The sequence below is a fragment of the Poecile atricapillus genome, chromosome 1 (genome assembly GCF_030490865.1).
Source record: "Poecile atricapillus isolate bPoeAtr1 chromosome 1, bPoeAtr1.hap1, whole genome shotgun sequence".
In the NCBI taxonomy this organism is placed as follows: Eukaryota; Metazoa; Chordata; class Aves; order Passeriformes; family Paridae; genus Poecile; species Poecile atricapillus.
This window is the reverse complement of record NC_081249.1, coordinates 176,855,047-176,871,532: the sequence shown is the minus strand read 5'-3', so window position 1 is coordinate 176,871,532 and position 16,486 is coordinate 176,855,047. Positions and strand designations below refer to the sequence as shown.

Sequence of the window (16,486 nt, the reverse complement as noted above, 5' to 3'; positions counted from 1 at the left end):
GCTAAAAATGAGGTGGCAGACTGCTCTCTAATATGTAAGGCTTCACAGTGTGTTTAAAAGCATTATATACTTACCATGGTTGCTGTGTTCATGGATAAATTCTGTCCTTCCTTGATGTTTTATTTTTTTTGTATTTGATGCTTTATTTGTATTAAAAATAATCTAAAGTGCCTTTGGCTTTATGTTTTTGAGCCTTGATGTGTATTGTGCCATTGGTGTCTGAGCAGTTCTTAAATTTGTCACCTGAAGTGATGTGCTTCATCTTCAGAGAAGATTTTTAATGTTACACTTCTTTTACTTTGAGCTCATCATAACAGACTTTCTTGGAATTACTGTTCACAGGTAAAAGTGTATTCTAGCCAAAAGTGGTAGGGACAGAGAGGGTGACACTTGTGTCTTTCACAGAAGATATACTGATAGTTATATATTATCTTATCCCTTATCTGTAGGTAGTTGTACATTATCTTATCTTTAGAAACTTCTCCTTGCATCTGAGCTCTTAGTGTGGCTTTTTTTCCTTGCCTGCTGGCATGCAAAACACCCTCCCTTCAAACCATGCAACCAAACCCCAGAACTTCGTGTGGTTTTGTTGGGTGTGTTTTTTTCCTGAGTGTGGTTATTCCTGATGTAAAACTCTAAGTCACTTTCTCACAGGGTAACACTGTATTTTCTTTGAGGTTATCATATTTATAAGTGCTTGCCCCATCCAGGAGAGATGTTTACTGTGTCTGTAAGATCCTCTACAAGATCTGTACACCCTTCTCTGAAATGAAACAATAATCCCTGTACCAGGTGATTGGAAAGCTTGTTGTGACAGCACTTATCTACCTTGTGACAAGAATGAGCCTTTCCCCTGGTTTAATTAAGGATTGCATCTGTGTTCAGCTCTGCCATTGGATCTGCCTTGTCACCTGCCTGCAGGAGACAGATTTTCTGGTAACATTATACCAGCTAAGAGAGCAAGAGGTACTGAGGCTTTCAGGATGATTCATTCATTTTATGCAATGTTTAAGGCAGTAATCACTTCAGACTTCTTGAAGGATTTCCTCACAAGTTAGTCACTGACTCTCACATCTTGTTCCACATCTCCAGACAATGTTTGCCTTCATTGAAATGAAACTGTATCACCTACATACTACAAAATACTACATACTACAAAGCCAGAAGACAAATCTATTTAGGAGCAAAGTTTGCTGAGAGACCTGAGAAAATGCAGGATTTCAGATGGTGTCCTGCTGGGCCTTGGGCTTGGGAGGTGATGGCAGAGCCTGGCTGGTTTCTGCAGCTCGTGTGAGCAGGACCCTGGGCTCAGGGAGGTTGTGGCAGAGCTGTGGAGCTGCCAGGTTTGTTTTCTCCCTGGCACTGGTGTGTAGGTCAGCTTTTCAGCAGCAGAAAGAGCACTGAGTTTTCACACAGGGCACAAGCAAATGCCTTTTAGTCGTGAAGAGTGAAGTCTGTGTGGTCACTCAGTCCAAAACAAATGGCTTAAGTCATGCAGGAATTTTCTTATCTACCCAAATTCCTTGGCTGCTCCTCCATTTCTGGCATTAGACTTTTTTTTTTTTTTTTTAGATTTATATATGCTTTTAGCCACTGTTAGACAGAAAGCCAGACTAAATGCATCTTTACTTTGACCCCTCCTGTCCATTCTTGTGCAACAATACAGGAATTGACTGTTATTTGTGGCCATTTTGCCCCCATGGTCTTAGCTCTAAGAAGCAAGAGAATGACTTGGAGGAAGCTGGGCTCTTCCTGATCTAAATAAATCATTTTGATCATGGGAGGGACAGGAACATTGAAGTCATATTTGCGTGGCTACACATTCCAGAGATGGTAAATCTAAATAATTTAAGTCCCAAGTGCATTGTTAAAATCTTAGAAAATCACTTGCTTGCAAAATATTTTCATAATATTCTTTTATAAGTATGGATGTTTTTATACAATCCACATTTTTTAAGTGGGATTGTCACTTTGGTATTCTCATTAGCTTTCATTTTTTAGTATTTCAAAAGACATGTTTTTTTTTTAATCTTCAGGAATGCATAATTGTGGGTTATGAATCTGTGTTATCTCTCAACTTCTGTTTGCAGCTCGGTTCAGTTTAAACTGAGTTTTGCTGTATTATAAATCCAGTAGGAAAAAAACTCACTTCAGATGGACCAATGAGAACTGCCATGCTGCTGACATTTAATATTCATTTAATATATTGGTGTCCTTCAGTCACGCTTCCATGAGACCTTCATGCTCTCAGAAAATAATCTGCTTTTTCTCATCTTGTCTTTAAATTTGTCTGTTTTAAGAGAAATCTTAAGTCTTCCAGATAGGCACATAGTGACAGGACAAGGGACAGTGATTTTAAACTGCTAGAGGGCAGGGTTAGATTAGAGATTAGGAAGGAATTCTTCCCTGTGAGGTTGGGGAGGCCCTGGCACAGGGTGCCCAGAGAAGCTGTGGCTGCCCCATCCCTGGAATGGGAATCCAGTCCAGGACCAGACTGGATGGATCTTGGAGCAAGAAAGTTGTTGTTTTTTTTTTTCTAAAAACATGGCCAAGGAAATAAATTCTAGATTTGGCCTGGGTTTTCCTACCTGTGTGCTGAAATTTTTATATTTCTTTTCTCTTTCATCTTTCTCTTATTAGTCAGGAGGGTAATACCTAGGGAGATATCCTGGGTATTGAAAAAAAACAGGGAAATTTTATGTTCTTTCCACTACATGCTTTGAGTAAAAATTTAAAGTCTCCTGTGTCTTCAGGTCTAAATGGTACTTATCCATCCATTCCTGCTGCTCCCAGGATGTTTGTCTAGAGGGAATAGCTGTAATAGGCTAAATCAGAGCTGCTTTCTCTTGGAAGTCAGATGTAGGGAGAACACGTTTAATGAATCTTTAAAAACTTCTTTGGATGTTTCTTGAAGCTGAATGTAATCTTGCTGTGCTTTTACATCAAAAGGGAGATTTGTAATGTGATTTTAATGTATGATACCTAGGAGGAAAGCCAAGGAGCTGCACACGTTGAGACCGTGAGACCCCGAGTTATCTTTGTGAGAAGGAAATCTGAGGAGATGCAACAGGAAGGTAAATCAATGTCAATCTTCAGAGTTCTCTCAGTTAAGCACATCACTTCTAAATGTTGTATACTGACATAATTGTGCTGATTTTTTTAAATTTTTAATTCCTACAACATTTCCAGACATTGCTGTATACATGTGTACAAAGTTATGGCTGTATGTGTACATATTATATTATTCTTGAGGTGCACTGAAAAGATTGGAAATTCAGTCTGGAGAAGAGAAGGCTTCAGGGAGATCTTGGATCCCTTTGCAGTCCCTGGAGAGGGACTCTGGACAAGGGCATGGAGTAGCAAGACAGTGGGCAGTGACTTCACACTGCCAGAGGGCAGGGTTAGATGGGATATTGGGAAGAAATTCTAGTCCCTGTGAGGCTGGGGAGGCCCTGGCACAGGGTGCCCAGAGCTGTGGCTGCCCCTGGATCCCTGAAGAGCTCCAGGCCAGGTTGGACAGGGCTTGGAGCACCCTGGGATAGTGGAAGGTGTCCCTGCCATGGCAGAGGGTGGAAATGATGAGCTTTAAGTTCCCTTCCAACCCACTGCATTCTATGATTCTATGAAATGTATCTGTATGGAAGTCATGAGAATCTTGGCAGTTATTTATTTCAGTTTGGATTTGCCAAGAGCATTACAACGTGCATTTTCTGTAGTCAACTGAATGTTAATTGCTTTATAGAGTGTTGTTCAGCAAATGAGATGTTCATGATGTTGTGATAAAGGGAGTGGCTCCTGTGCTTGAGAAAACACAGGAGCGCTACAGGAGAACTGGAAGATAATGTGAAGTTAAGATCATTCAAATGTGGGGAGAAAAAGATCTTTTCAATGTTAAAATGACCTGGTTTGAGATGGGCTTCAAGCTGGAGATAATGATTTTCTGTTCTGAAGGATACTAAGTATTATCTCTGCTATTTTTGGAGGTTGCTTAACAGTGTTTGTAAAGGTGTTCAGGATGATGAAAGAGAGGGAGAAAAAAGTCTTTTGTTGATTGTAGTTCAAGTCAGTGTGGGAATAGCATAAACTGTGCACATGACTGCCATGGGTAATTGTTTTAGCAGATAAGAAGTTTGTGGAGGTGCTACAGTGAGATGTGTAGCAGTTTTAATCTTATATTCTAAGAACAAGAATCTGAAAACCTGCCTGTCTGCAATATATGCAATTATAATTGCTCCACCCTAGCACAGAGAAATTCTTCCTTCAAGCCCTTTTAAAAATAATTCTTTGAACTTCTTCCATTTAATTTTTTTAAAAGCATCTCATCGAATTCTGAGGGAATTATTTTGCTTCAAATATTTATAAGTGGTAAGAAAAGCCCCAGGCCAATGTTATTGGTCGTGGGACTTGGAACCTAATTTCAAAACCGTGGTTTGCATATGAAGAAAGTGATGAATAATGTAAAAATTATCTGTGGATAATTAGTGGAAAAGCTTCCAGAGCTGAAGTGGCACAACTTAGTGCAGGTCTGTGTTTACCTATTTTTACCTCTGCATTTATCTGTACTGTAACACAAGGAGTTTGGGCATGGTCCAGCTGTGTCTGTCAGCTGAAAATGCGTGACCAGGAGATGGCAGTAGTCAATTTTCTTTGAGAGGAGCAAAAAGAAAAAAAAAAAAAAGGATGATTTATATACCAGGATAATTGAAATCTCATTTGAAGTATACATATTTAATAAGCCAATAAAAATCTCTAGGATTAGCAAATGGAAACAACTGTCTGTCACTTTTAACCAGGATGTCTTCTCTGTCTAAGCTTTACCACAGAGACCTTAATCAGGCCAAAAGTTGAGGGTAAAAATTAATAAGAAGCATTTGAAAGAAAAAGGAAAGCCTGCAACATGATAAGTGTACGTGGGTTTAAGTAAATACAACATTTTAAAATTAAGCACATCTGTTCCTGTAAGTTCAAAGCACCTTGTTTATAAAAGCTTCATGTCAGATGGTTGCCTTCCCTGGGATAGCAAGGGACAAGGAATGCTTGCCTGGAAATGCAGAGGCATTCTGAAGGCAGGACCATTTAGGTAGTTTTTCAGAGTTTAAAGGCTAAGTGATTGGATTGATATTAGACTTTAGGAAATCCAAAGCCCTGAGATGAAGTGTGAATTCACAATGGTGAGAGAAAATTGTTTTGGACTTCATGTTGGATGTAAAAAAAACCCATTTTTATTTAATTGATAAGTACATTACAAGATTTGATTCATCTTTTGGTGGCCATAAACATACATACACATTAGAGCTTTCTTTTGTTGTTTAAAAATTTCTGTGGTCTGCAGTGAACATGTGTTTTTACTGAAAGAAAGTTGATTGATGGCTTCTAATGAAAGTTGAAGTTCAGGACTGTTACAATATCATGCCTGAAAGGGTAAAGTCTCCTGAAAAGTTACAACTGAAAATCAAGCCTGGATGCATTATTAATTGAAATGTGTGCCTTCTCTAGACACAGTGGAGACAGTGGTTTGAAAACATAGAGTTGTAGTACATAATATACATGCATATATATTTTTGGCTTTATAATACCCTTTAATCTTTGTACTATTCTTTCATATATCTTCATGAATTTAATAGGATAGTAATTGTTGTGGTTGGCGAATGCTCATATTTCCAGAATTTAAGCATTTTCAGGCTTACATTAAAGGGATTCAGAATTTTTAAATTAAAATGAAAGAACAGGTGGCAATGCTTGAGTGCAGAGCATTTTTCAACTTCAATATGAGCAGTTCAGAGGTAGATGTATCTTCACTTAATTATTTTCCTACAGCATAGACTCTCAAAATGCGACCTAGAGAGCACAACTTGATGATAGTAATTCCTTTTTATCTCCAGCTCGTGAATTTTATTCAGGCAGTGTAAATACATGGGAAAGGAATATTGGGACACGAAGCAATTGGCTTTGTTTCCACAGAGAGATTGCACAACTGCCTGTGGGAGGAGATGATCTGTGCAATAAATGAATAAGATGACAAGAAGGCCTTAAAACAATCTGTATAAAAACAAAAATTCCATAGTTGTTCAGTATTGAAAATGGGCTGCTTCTGTGCTAACACTGACATTAGGCTGTATTGAAAGCTGTAAAATATGGCTATAACAAAATACTTCTTTGTCTTTCTTCTTTAGCCAGGAATTGCTCTGAGTTAGGTTTTGGGTTATTTTTTCTTAAAACTATTGTGGCATGAGGCAAATCTGTAACAGATGCTTCAAGGAAGGAAGAAGATTAGGATAAGGCTAAAGGTCTTTCTTTTTTTCTTGGAACTGTTTTGGTCAAACTCAATGACTATTCTACTGAAAGCTTACTTTTCCCTTAATATCCTGCTGTTCCTTTTTTTTTTGGCCTGAATTTCACTGAAGGCTTTTGCTAAAGACTCTCCACACCACCCTGGATATAGCAGCCAGTGAAGCAAACCAGAGCTCTTCTTCCACACTGTAGGGAGAACCACCACAACCTGAGAGGCTGAAATAGTTTGTGTAGCCTGTAATGCTCCTTGAATTTGCCTAATTTCTGAGGGAAGATCTTGGAAATTGGAGCAATGAAATCACTTAGCTGTAGTTAAGGCATTTTTCAGGCAAGTGTTTAAGTTTTTTTCAGTGCTTCTTCAGAATTCTTGTCACAGACTCACACAGTGGTGTGGGTTGTAAAGGACCTCAAAGATCATTTAGTTTCACCCCATCCACAGGCAGGGACACTTCCACTAGACCAGGTTGTTCCAAGCCCCGTCCAGCCTAGCCTTGAACTCTTCCAGGGATGTTTCTGATCTATTTTTCCTCTGGTTTTCCTATCTGGTTACCTCTCTGTGCTATCAGGTGGCTCCCTGACATCACTCAGTTAATGTATTTTACATTTGGGCAAGTCAGGAAAAGCAAGGCTGCATTTCCCACAGAAGTTCTTTCTTTTCTGTAAGTAGTCATTAGGTTTTAGGTGCTCCAAGTGGTTTAGAATGCCAGTTCTCAAGGAGGTTTTGTTTATTCTGCACATGTCCACAGGAGTTACACAACAGCCCATGCAGTAGAAAACATGAATGTTAGTAATAAGTGTGCATTTTGAATAATATCCCACATAAAATCCTCAGTAGCCACACTTCAGAGTTTCTACTGTGAATTCCTGTAAGTAAACATTTAGCTGTGTTATAGTACATTTGGAACAGGAGCTTTTCATTTCTTGGCTTTCGTAAATATTATTTATCTGTTAACAAATGTCATTTATATCTGTGGCAGCTTCTTTCCCCACTGAGTTACTTCAGTTATTTTTCAGACAAAATGTTAAACCAGAAGTTGGACTTTTCATAGCTTAAGGCAAAGTCTTGTGTGAATGTCTCAGTGTGGATGATGATGTCCTGCTGTGGGTGTGTTCAGGTTTGAGTCACGAGGAACCAAACACCAGGAGCTGCTGTGGGTTTCATGGGACTGTGCACATCTTTGTACCCATTCCCATTTCCTGGGAAATGATCCTCTGGTCTCATACACCTGTCATTTCCTCCCCTCATTTATTTATCCTAAAGCTGTGAAAAACAGAACTGCAAGCAGGTGAAGCACGACTCTGGTTTGTTTTTTAGACTTCTAGAATGTAATTTGATTTTTTGAGGCGCCTAAATACGAGTGGTCAGATGGAGAAATAAAAAAAAACCAATACAACAGAGTTTATACTTGAAGAAAACTGTACCAAGCAGTGTCATACTGCCTTGCAGTCTGAGGGTTTCCTGCTGAGTGCTGGGCTCAGGGAGAAGGGATTCTCCTCTGGGGGCCAGTTCCACACCATGGAATCCTTTCCCTCCAGGTCACTTGGCAATTTCCTTCAACTTCTAAGAAGCTGAGAGTTCATTCTTCTCTTCCTGCAACCCTCCATAAGTGTCACAGCTCTCTGTGCTGCTGTGGCATTGCTGTGACCTTGTGCTGAGGCTTTTGCCATGTGCAAAGGCAGAAAACTTCCCTTTTCAGCCTCCCCTTGGTGCCTGTGCTGATGGTGCTTTACAGCCATCACGAAATCTGCACAGCTCACTGCATCCTTCCTCATCCAGCCCTCAGGAGAATCCACTGCTGCCTGTGGCTTCAGGTGATCTCTGCATGGAACCATTCTGCATACAGTAAAAAGAATAAATCCTCCCTTTTGAGAAGATCTTTGTGTTTAAATACGTTTATTTTGCTGAATTTCAGGGTGTGTTCCTGTATCAAGCCCCTCCTCTGGTCTGAACACAGCAGTGGGGATTTTCAGTGAAATTCCAGCACCAGATGGGGTTTTTTTTGTGCAGAAAGGGAAAGAAAAACTTCTTCAAAGTGATGTGATCACTACTGAAAGCATTACTTCCTATGGAGACTGTCAAATATTTAGATTTTTTTGCTTGTGTTTATTCAGATTTTCTGGGAATCAAAAGTAAACATTTGAAAATCACATCCGATTCCCTCTTCAAGCCCAGATTTTAAAGGATTCCAGGTGATCTAATCCAGTGACATGTGGCATCCCTCTAAGTGTGTTTTATAGATCACAAGTTAAACTTCAGGGCAATGCCAAAATTAAGCCTGATATTTCGTCATATGTGGGGGCTGTAATGTGAAAATACTGAGGGACCAGTCCCTTTTTCATGCAGATAAATTGAAAACCTGGGACACTGCTGCCCAAAGCACCCAATGTACACTTGGAGTTTGTCCTTTTTCATTGAATCATGGAATCACAGACAGGTCTGGGTTGGAAAGGACCTTAAAGCCCATCCAGTGCCACCCCTGCCATGGCAGGGACACCTTCCACTATCCCAGGATGCTCCAAGCCCTGTCCAACCTGGCCTGGAACACTTCCAGGGATGAGGCAGCCACAGCTGCTCTGGGCAACCTGTGCCAGCACCTCAGCACCCATATAATTAAAGAGTTTCATCCTCATGTCTAACTTAAATCTACCCTCCTTCAGCTTAAGGCCATTCCCCCTTTTCCTATCGTTTTATACACTTTTTACCTCAAAATATCATGTTGTGTCTAGTCCAGGTGCCTGCTGAGCTGCCTACATCACATCACCCAGACAGCAGAAGGTTCAGAGGATCTTCTGCTCTGAAGTATATCATAAAAATGTAAAGGATTTTATATCCAAATTCATTGGAATTTATTTTTTAAAAAATTAGTCATAATTGCATTTGCTTTTCAAACACTTGTGATGACCTTGGAACCAAAGCAGTGCCGTTCTAGTAATGCAATTCTCTGTATTTTCCCTTTTTTCCACCCCCTCCTTTTTGCTAATTAGCATGGGGTTTTTTACAATAGTTTAATTGCTTGGGGGTTTTTGATATTTTGTTTCATTTCAGGGGTTTTGGTAGCTTGTGTCTCTAATGGCCAGGCATATCCTAGGCAGAATTCTCCTTAATGAAAGGCTACCTCTTGCTGCTGCATATCCACTCTTAGGAGTTGGAATGTACTAGCTGAGAGCTCCAAATTGCTATTTCCACTTTGGCAGCCTACCTTTGATCTCTCACCAGTTCCAGTTTTAGTTGTATAAATCCATCTATTGTCAGCCTGTCTGGGGGTCAAGCTCCAATGTGAGGCATTTTCTTTTGTCCAAGACCCTGAGGTGATGGTGAATCAGCTGGAGTTGCTGTGGATTCCAAACAGGGGATGGTCTTGATAACAACTATTTAATACAAGTCTCTGATCTCCTGGACACTACCACACTCCTCCCCAGTCTGTGGAAATTGTTGTGCCAGGACAGCTTTTCTCACAGCCTGTCTAGGATTCCTAAACATGCTGGGATCTGACTGAAGCAGCTTTGTATTGAGGATTATGATTCGTATGCACTTTTACAAACTTACTGTAATTGCTGTTGCCTTCATTGTAAAGAGCAAAAAATAAACACACACAATAAACCCCTTTAATGGGCACTGATCCCACTGGCACTGATCTTGAGCAACTCTGAATAAAAGCAGATGGTGGCAAGCTGACTAGGCTGACCTGCTTTCCCCTTTCATGCAAACATTGCTTATATAAATGGGGGACACACACAAAAAATTAATGGGCTTGGGCAAGCCACCTAAGGACAGAGACTCCCCATGTACTTAATGCTTACATCAGCCCCAGGGCTGTTTCCAGTTAGTTCTCTGGAGGGAGAAGTTTCTCACAAATTAGTGGTTCCACAGCTCTGAGCCCATGGTTTAACTAAAAAGAACTGATGTGCAACCAGAAAGTAAGCATGGTTAGCTGTTCTGTGGCCTGTGTGTTGTGGTGGGTCGTGGAAGATGATCAGAACAGTCTCTCCTGAACCTGTTGCTCATTTGTAGACATATAATTGAATCTGAAGTCCCTTTTGCACATCATCTGCTGTCATAATGTTGTGAAGAGGCACTGGATTTTTGTGGTCTTGTACTAGTTTAATTCACATGCCTATTTGTTAGCAGTGATGGTAAAAGAATGTAAATTGTGATTCCTGGTTGTTTTAAAGGATGTGCCTCAGTGTGTCACTGCAGCAAGATGTGATCAGAGGGCTGGAGCACCTCTGCTGTGGAGACAGGCTGGGATTATTCAGCCTGGAGAAGACTCCAAGGACACCTCACTGGTGCCTTCCAGTACCTTAAAGGGGTCATAAAAAGGAGAGACATTGTCTTTTTATACAAGCAAAGAGTGACAGGCTGAGGGGCAGTGGTTTAAAACTAAAAAGAGTCAGGTTTAGATTAGATGTGAAGAAGAATTTTTTTGCTGTGAGGGTGCTGAGGCCCTGGCACAAGGTGCCCAGAGCAGCTGTGGCTGCCCCATCCCTGGCAGTGTCCAAGGCCAGGTTGGACAGGGCTTGGAGCAACCTGGGATAGTGGAAGGTGTCCCTGCCATAGCAGGGGGTTAGAACTGGATGATCTTCAAAGGTCCCTTCCAGCCCAAACCATTTTGTGATTCCATGATTGAGGGAGGAACAGCATTCCCTTTCCAGCAGGGTATTTGGTTCTGCATCCAAAACTATGCTGCAGCTTCTCACATAGATTACAGCCTGCAAAGGCAGTTTCCTGAATAAGATATATTTACATTTCTCAGTCCCTATCTGTGTACAGCCTGATGCATCTGTACCAGCTAAGCTGAGTCAGGAACCATTCCAGGTCTCAGGCAGACCTGCTGCTGGCTGGGCTAGCTCAGTTGGCACATGCACCACAGCATCTCCTAGGATGACCATCCTTATTTGGATTAACAGTCATTTAAGTAGGTCTCTTATCTCCCATTTTTCTTTTCAGTTTTTTTTTTATAAAAGGCATCAGTATCAGAGCAGGAAGTCTTGATGCTTTTGGGTGCTGGCAACACATTGCCTGGATACTGTTTGGTGACAGGTGAAGACAAGGAGTATTACAAACATATTTCAACATGGAGAAACTTATATAGCACTGTGATAGGAGAAATTCAGGCTTTATGTCTTCAGCATGTGCTGAGTTTGTTACATTTTTCTGGTTGGTAGGGAAGGCAGATGTTGCCTTTTATAATTCAGCTGCTGGTGCAAGCCTGAGAGCAGCGCAACAGAAGGAACAGCTTCTGCTCTTCCCACTCCGCTGGGTTTGCTGAGCCCTGGGCAGAGGCAGCTGGACTCCCTTCAGCTTTACCTGTTCTTAAATTGCTCTCAAATCAGCCTTTTTAAGCACTACATAAAAGCTGGAAGGAGCCAGCTGTTAGTGTGGGGGGTGGCTGGGTAGGAGAGAAATCCCTGGGACATGAGTGTGTATGAGGTGAGTGATGAATAACTCACAAATCCTGACTGCCTGCCCCCAGACCTCTTTTACAAAGCAGACTGGGGATTCACAGAAGCTGTCATTCTCAGACAATAAACTTCTTTTTCTTTTTTAATGCTTTGTAAATTTTTGGCACTGCTAGGAGAGGCAAGGCACAGCTGTAAAGTTATGAAGAGAACCAAAGTGGCCAATAAAAACGAGTATTTAGACAATTTGTGTCCACAATCAAATAGTATTTTTTAAATTCTACTGCTTATTAGTTTATGAAAGGGCTTGACTTACACTCAATTTGCATGCTGCTGACCAGTGTTGTTACTAGGTACTGAATTTCTTGTTTTTTATATGCTTTAGGAGTAAACAGACCTTCCACTTCATGCACCAAAGAGAAGCCAGGTTTGTCCAGCTCCACCTTCTCAATACAGTGATACAAAGGCTCCTTGTAATTAAACATAAATATAGGGTTCCCAAACCCACAGGATTAATTTCTTAAGAATAGGAGCCCATGAAGTTTTCAAATAAGGCAACAGCATGGAGTAAATGTTATCTAGGATGTCTTCCAAATGAAGAGCACTGTGTAAATACTGGTAATGCTCCTCCTTGATAACATGCTGATTTTGAGAAATGCAGGCTGCCAAAGTAGCATTCTTGTTAAAAAATAGGGTAAGGACTGGTGAGTGAAGATTAAAGTTGTCATGCATGACCTGTTGCTCAGTGCTGAGGCTGCACATGGGGCTGTGTTTTGTAACTCTGTGGAATAACATTTCCTAACATAAAGCTGGAGTGAAATCCTCTTCATCTTCCATGCAACTGATTCTGTAAGTGAAGTGCAACAAATGCTCATCTCTGAAATACCATTTGCAAATGTGCTTTTGGTGACTGCCTTTGCAAGGAGCAGTAGTAAATGATGGAGATGGGTTAAACTTTGTCTGTGGACTACTGTGCTCTGGTTTTTATCATGAGTGCTGTCATTCAGGAGAGAAAAAAAAAAACCTACACCTAGAAAAACTTAATTAAAATATAGAACCTTTGTATATCCTGTTCTGCTCTTATCTAAAACTTACATTTTGCTGTTAAAGAAGGAAGAGCTGGTTTTAAGCACTGTTCTAAACAACCTGAGTGAAAGCTGTTGAGTGTGACACAAAATATGGAGTAGGTCTGTGAAATACATTTTTTTTTTCCCCAAGTGCTTTGGCTGCAGGGAAGTAACTGTTTCTCTTTGTGTACAGCATGACTTTGCCTTCCAGTTAACTCTTTATTTTTTTAATGTCATATAGGCATGTATTTTTAATACAAATTAATAAATCATCAACCAGATGTGAACAATGAAAATGCATCTCACCTTTTCTAGGTCTGGTAGAATTATGTTTATATTTTGGCTCAAAATTAGCCAGTCAAAGTGGTTTAGACTTAGTAGGGTGATCTGCAGCTCTCCATCCTAACTCAGGTTGTTACAGTAAAGTAATAATCAGGGTTGCATATCATGACCTTGTTTTAGGCACTGTGCATTTTGCAAAAGTTAGAGCTGTATTTGTTTAAAGACAGTAAAACAGCTGCAGTGTCTGTCCTTGTCAGGCCATTGCATCTTCAGAAGAAGTTAAAAGCACGGAATTTGTTGCAAATTGCTTAATTTCTGACTTTTTTTTTTTTTTTGTGTGTGTGTGTGTTTTTATTATCCTGAAACCATAATTACAGATCTTGAGGAAATTGTTTAATGTACTTAACGGCAGCCATTGCGGCCCGTTACGTAAATCAGAGTTATAAATGGGAAATATTTACTAGTTGGAGTTACAGTGTAAATACACGCTCGACTTCTCAGAAGCGCATCTTGCTTATTTCAATAATTGGACCCGCTCCTAGAGACAGCCAGGCAGGACGATCACACAGGGAATGCTTGTTTCTGAAGATGAGGCTTCCTTCCTGATTAAAAAGAGAAAAAAAAAAATTAAAAAAAAGAGAAGAGAAAGGGGGAGCAGTTTCCTGTTGGAATCCTCACTTTGAGGGAGCCTGGGCAGCCGTGCCTCCCCCTGCTCCAGCTGGCCTTTATGTGCAGGCGTTCTCTGACGGACCATGTCCAAAACCCTTTTTATAACAGCAATTGGGGTTTGCTTGTGCAGGCAGACCTGGGGTTTAAAGAGGTTTTTGCTCTTCTCTCATCTGCTTTTAATGCAGGACTACGACTGCCAGTATCTCTGAGGTTTTAAGGCTTGATAAATAAAGGCTGTTCTGTTCCTAAGGTTCGTAATTTTCTAGTAACGACCTAGCAGAGACTCAACCCAAAATTTCAGCTGCACGTAGAAAATGTGGTCTGACCTCGATATATATGATGTGAAAAATGAATAATAGCAGCACTGCAGGCAAAGTCTTCTCTTGCTACGATGTGACAGCCCAACCCTAAAGCAGAGGTTTCAAGAATTTGGCTGTGCTTTTGGAAATGGGCCCTGTGGTTCTGCTGTGGAGATGTTTCAGCTCAGAGAGAGAACTGCACACAATGGCTTTGTTGGCTCTGTGCTTATGGCAGGACACTGAAGTAAAACCTGGTTTTTCTACCTACAGTATGTGGTGGTTTGGTTTGAATGCAGCCAAGGCTGTGTTTTGGCCTTTTTTTGAAGTGAAGATGTGCTCAAAGGCTGGAGAACCACAGCAGCTGAAGGTTAGAACCACTTAAGAGGATGATTAGGGCCTGACTCTCTGATTCCTTCATTCAGAGAGGGTTTATTTCACTTTCTTAAAGGACATACTCCCTCTGCCATTCCAGAGTCAGCCTGTTCAATGAGAACCATACATTCAGAGTGGGTTTAGATTAGGTATTAGAAAAAAAATCTTCACTCTGAGGATGCTGAGGCCCTTGCACAGGTTGCTCAGAGAAACTGTGGATGCCCCATCCCTGGAAGTATCCAAGGCCAGGTTGGATAAGGCTTGGAGCAACCTTGGATAGTGGAAGATGTCCCTGCCCATGGCAGGAGGTTGAAACAAGATGTTTTTTTAGGTTCTTTCTACCCCAAACCGTTGTGTGATTCCATGATGTGAGGAGGTGTGCTAAAGCTGACAGGAGCCACTGATCTCACAAGGTCTGCAGGACATCTCCATCTCCAGGTCCTTGCTTGGATTTCCAGGTGGTGCCATCCAAGCTCTCACACTCGTGTGGAGCTCCACAGTGCAGGGCCTGCCACAGGGAATAGTCTGAAGTGTATGAAAAGAAAGTTCAGATGTTTTCAGTCTGAGAGTGAAATTGCAGAAGGCCCTTAGAGGTCTGAGTTATTGTGCAATCTCTGTAAGTAATTTGTAATCAAAATACCTTTGCACATGTCACTTTCATATTTCCTGTAATAAAACAGCAAGAGCAATTAAGATTTTGGACCATAATCTTCTACAAGCTTCTAAAAATGAGTGGGCTGGGGATTTTTTAAGTTACGGCTGAAATAGACAGTTTTTAAATTTTTGATTGCTTCAAAAAAGGATTGGTAATAGCTATTTTAATAGATTTTTTTAACCATAGCCTGACAAAACTCTTGTGTGGCAATATAACTGATCTGAAGTATGCCTAAAAAAAACAAAACTAAGTTAGAAACCAGAAAAACTCTTCACAAAATTGGAGGACATCTGTACTCTGGTAACTCAACATGTGACCTATTGGGCTTTATGCATTTCAAATCAAAAAGAATCAGTAAATATATTGCCATATGCATGCAAATATGTCTAATAACGCTCTGTGTGTCTGTAATGTTCTGCCACGGTTCAAAAAGTTGTCTGTGGTCTTGGCATTCCTCAGGAAACATTAGATTAATATAGCTGCCTTTGTCATAGATTTTTTTCTTGTTTAAGTAGGTGTGTGAAGGCTGGTGCTACATAAATGAATTACACGGAAGACTTTGGAGGAAGAAGGGGCTTGTAAACGAGACTGAAATTAATGAATATGAGAATTAGAAATCAAAACTTTATGTTTAGTCTGAGGAGAAACAATTCCTTAAACCGTAACCACATGGCTGTTTCTTGTTTGCATCAACTCTGGTTGACTGTTATTGTCTTCTGTTAATTCTCTGGGGCAGTGGCCTGACTTTGTTGAATGAGCCAATTGTTTTCCTTTGTGTTGCCCATGAAGTGAGTCCCCATCTGGTTTGTATCAGACTGTTTTCACAGCCAACAACTGCTGCCTTTTCTATATCCTGACACTTAAGGGCCCCATGCTATCAAAGCATTGCTGTGATAGCCTGTCTGGCTGGGCCCATACAGCTGTGCCTTGCAGCTTGAAGCCATTACCCAAGTAATGGTAACTTAGAACTTGAACTGGCTCTTATTCCCATTGGTGTCGTGTGTACAGTGAACAGAATACATTTTTGTTGAACTCCATGTTCCACAAAAAAAATAAAAAAAAAATAAAAATTCTCTCGTTTGAGTTTATGCGATCGGTTCCTTTTTATTTTCCAGCAGCTTCCTGTATCTACAGGCAGTTTTGTGTTCTTCTAAAATTAATGAATACAAGACAAGCAGTATTTAGTTAAGGTGCTGTTGTTATTACTTTTATGGTACATTAAAGCCCAATAAGTGAAAATTAAACAAGCAAATGATTCTTAATGAGGATTTTTCTTATCAGATTTCGAATAGGTTTCCAGGAAACTTTCCGTGTGTGATAAATGTAGGTTGTGTGAATAAAGCAACACCTTGGATACTCCACTACTCCCTTTCCAAGTAGCTCTCTAAAAATACAGAGCAATGCACAGTGAGTCTGCATTAACTTGTTTTCTTCTCATCTGGAGGAATAAG

General features: G+C 40.5%; 1 protein-coding gene across 4 annotated transcripts in view; it reads left to right on the top strand.

Annotated features, from left to right (window-relative positions):
* Positions 1-16,486, top strand: part of KIAA0586 (KIAA0586 ortholog) — a 67,171-nt gene that overhangs the window by 39,221 nt on the left and 11,464 nt on the right. For 3 of the 4 annotated variants that reach the window (XM_058860748.1, XM_058860729.1, XM_058860721.1), the window contains one exon: positions 2,987-3,074. In XM_058860748.1, the coding sequence (XP_058716731.1) occupies positions 2,987-3,074 (88 nt within the window). Of the gene's footprint in view, positions 1-2,986; positions 3,075-7,827; positions 8,148-16,486 lie in introns of those variants that run through there. The other variant, XM_058860738.1, reaches the window with a different exon arrangement.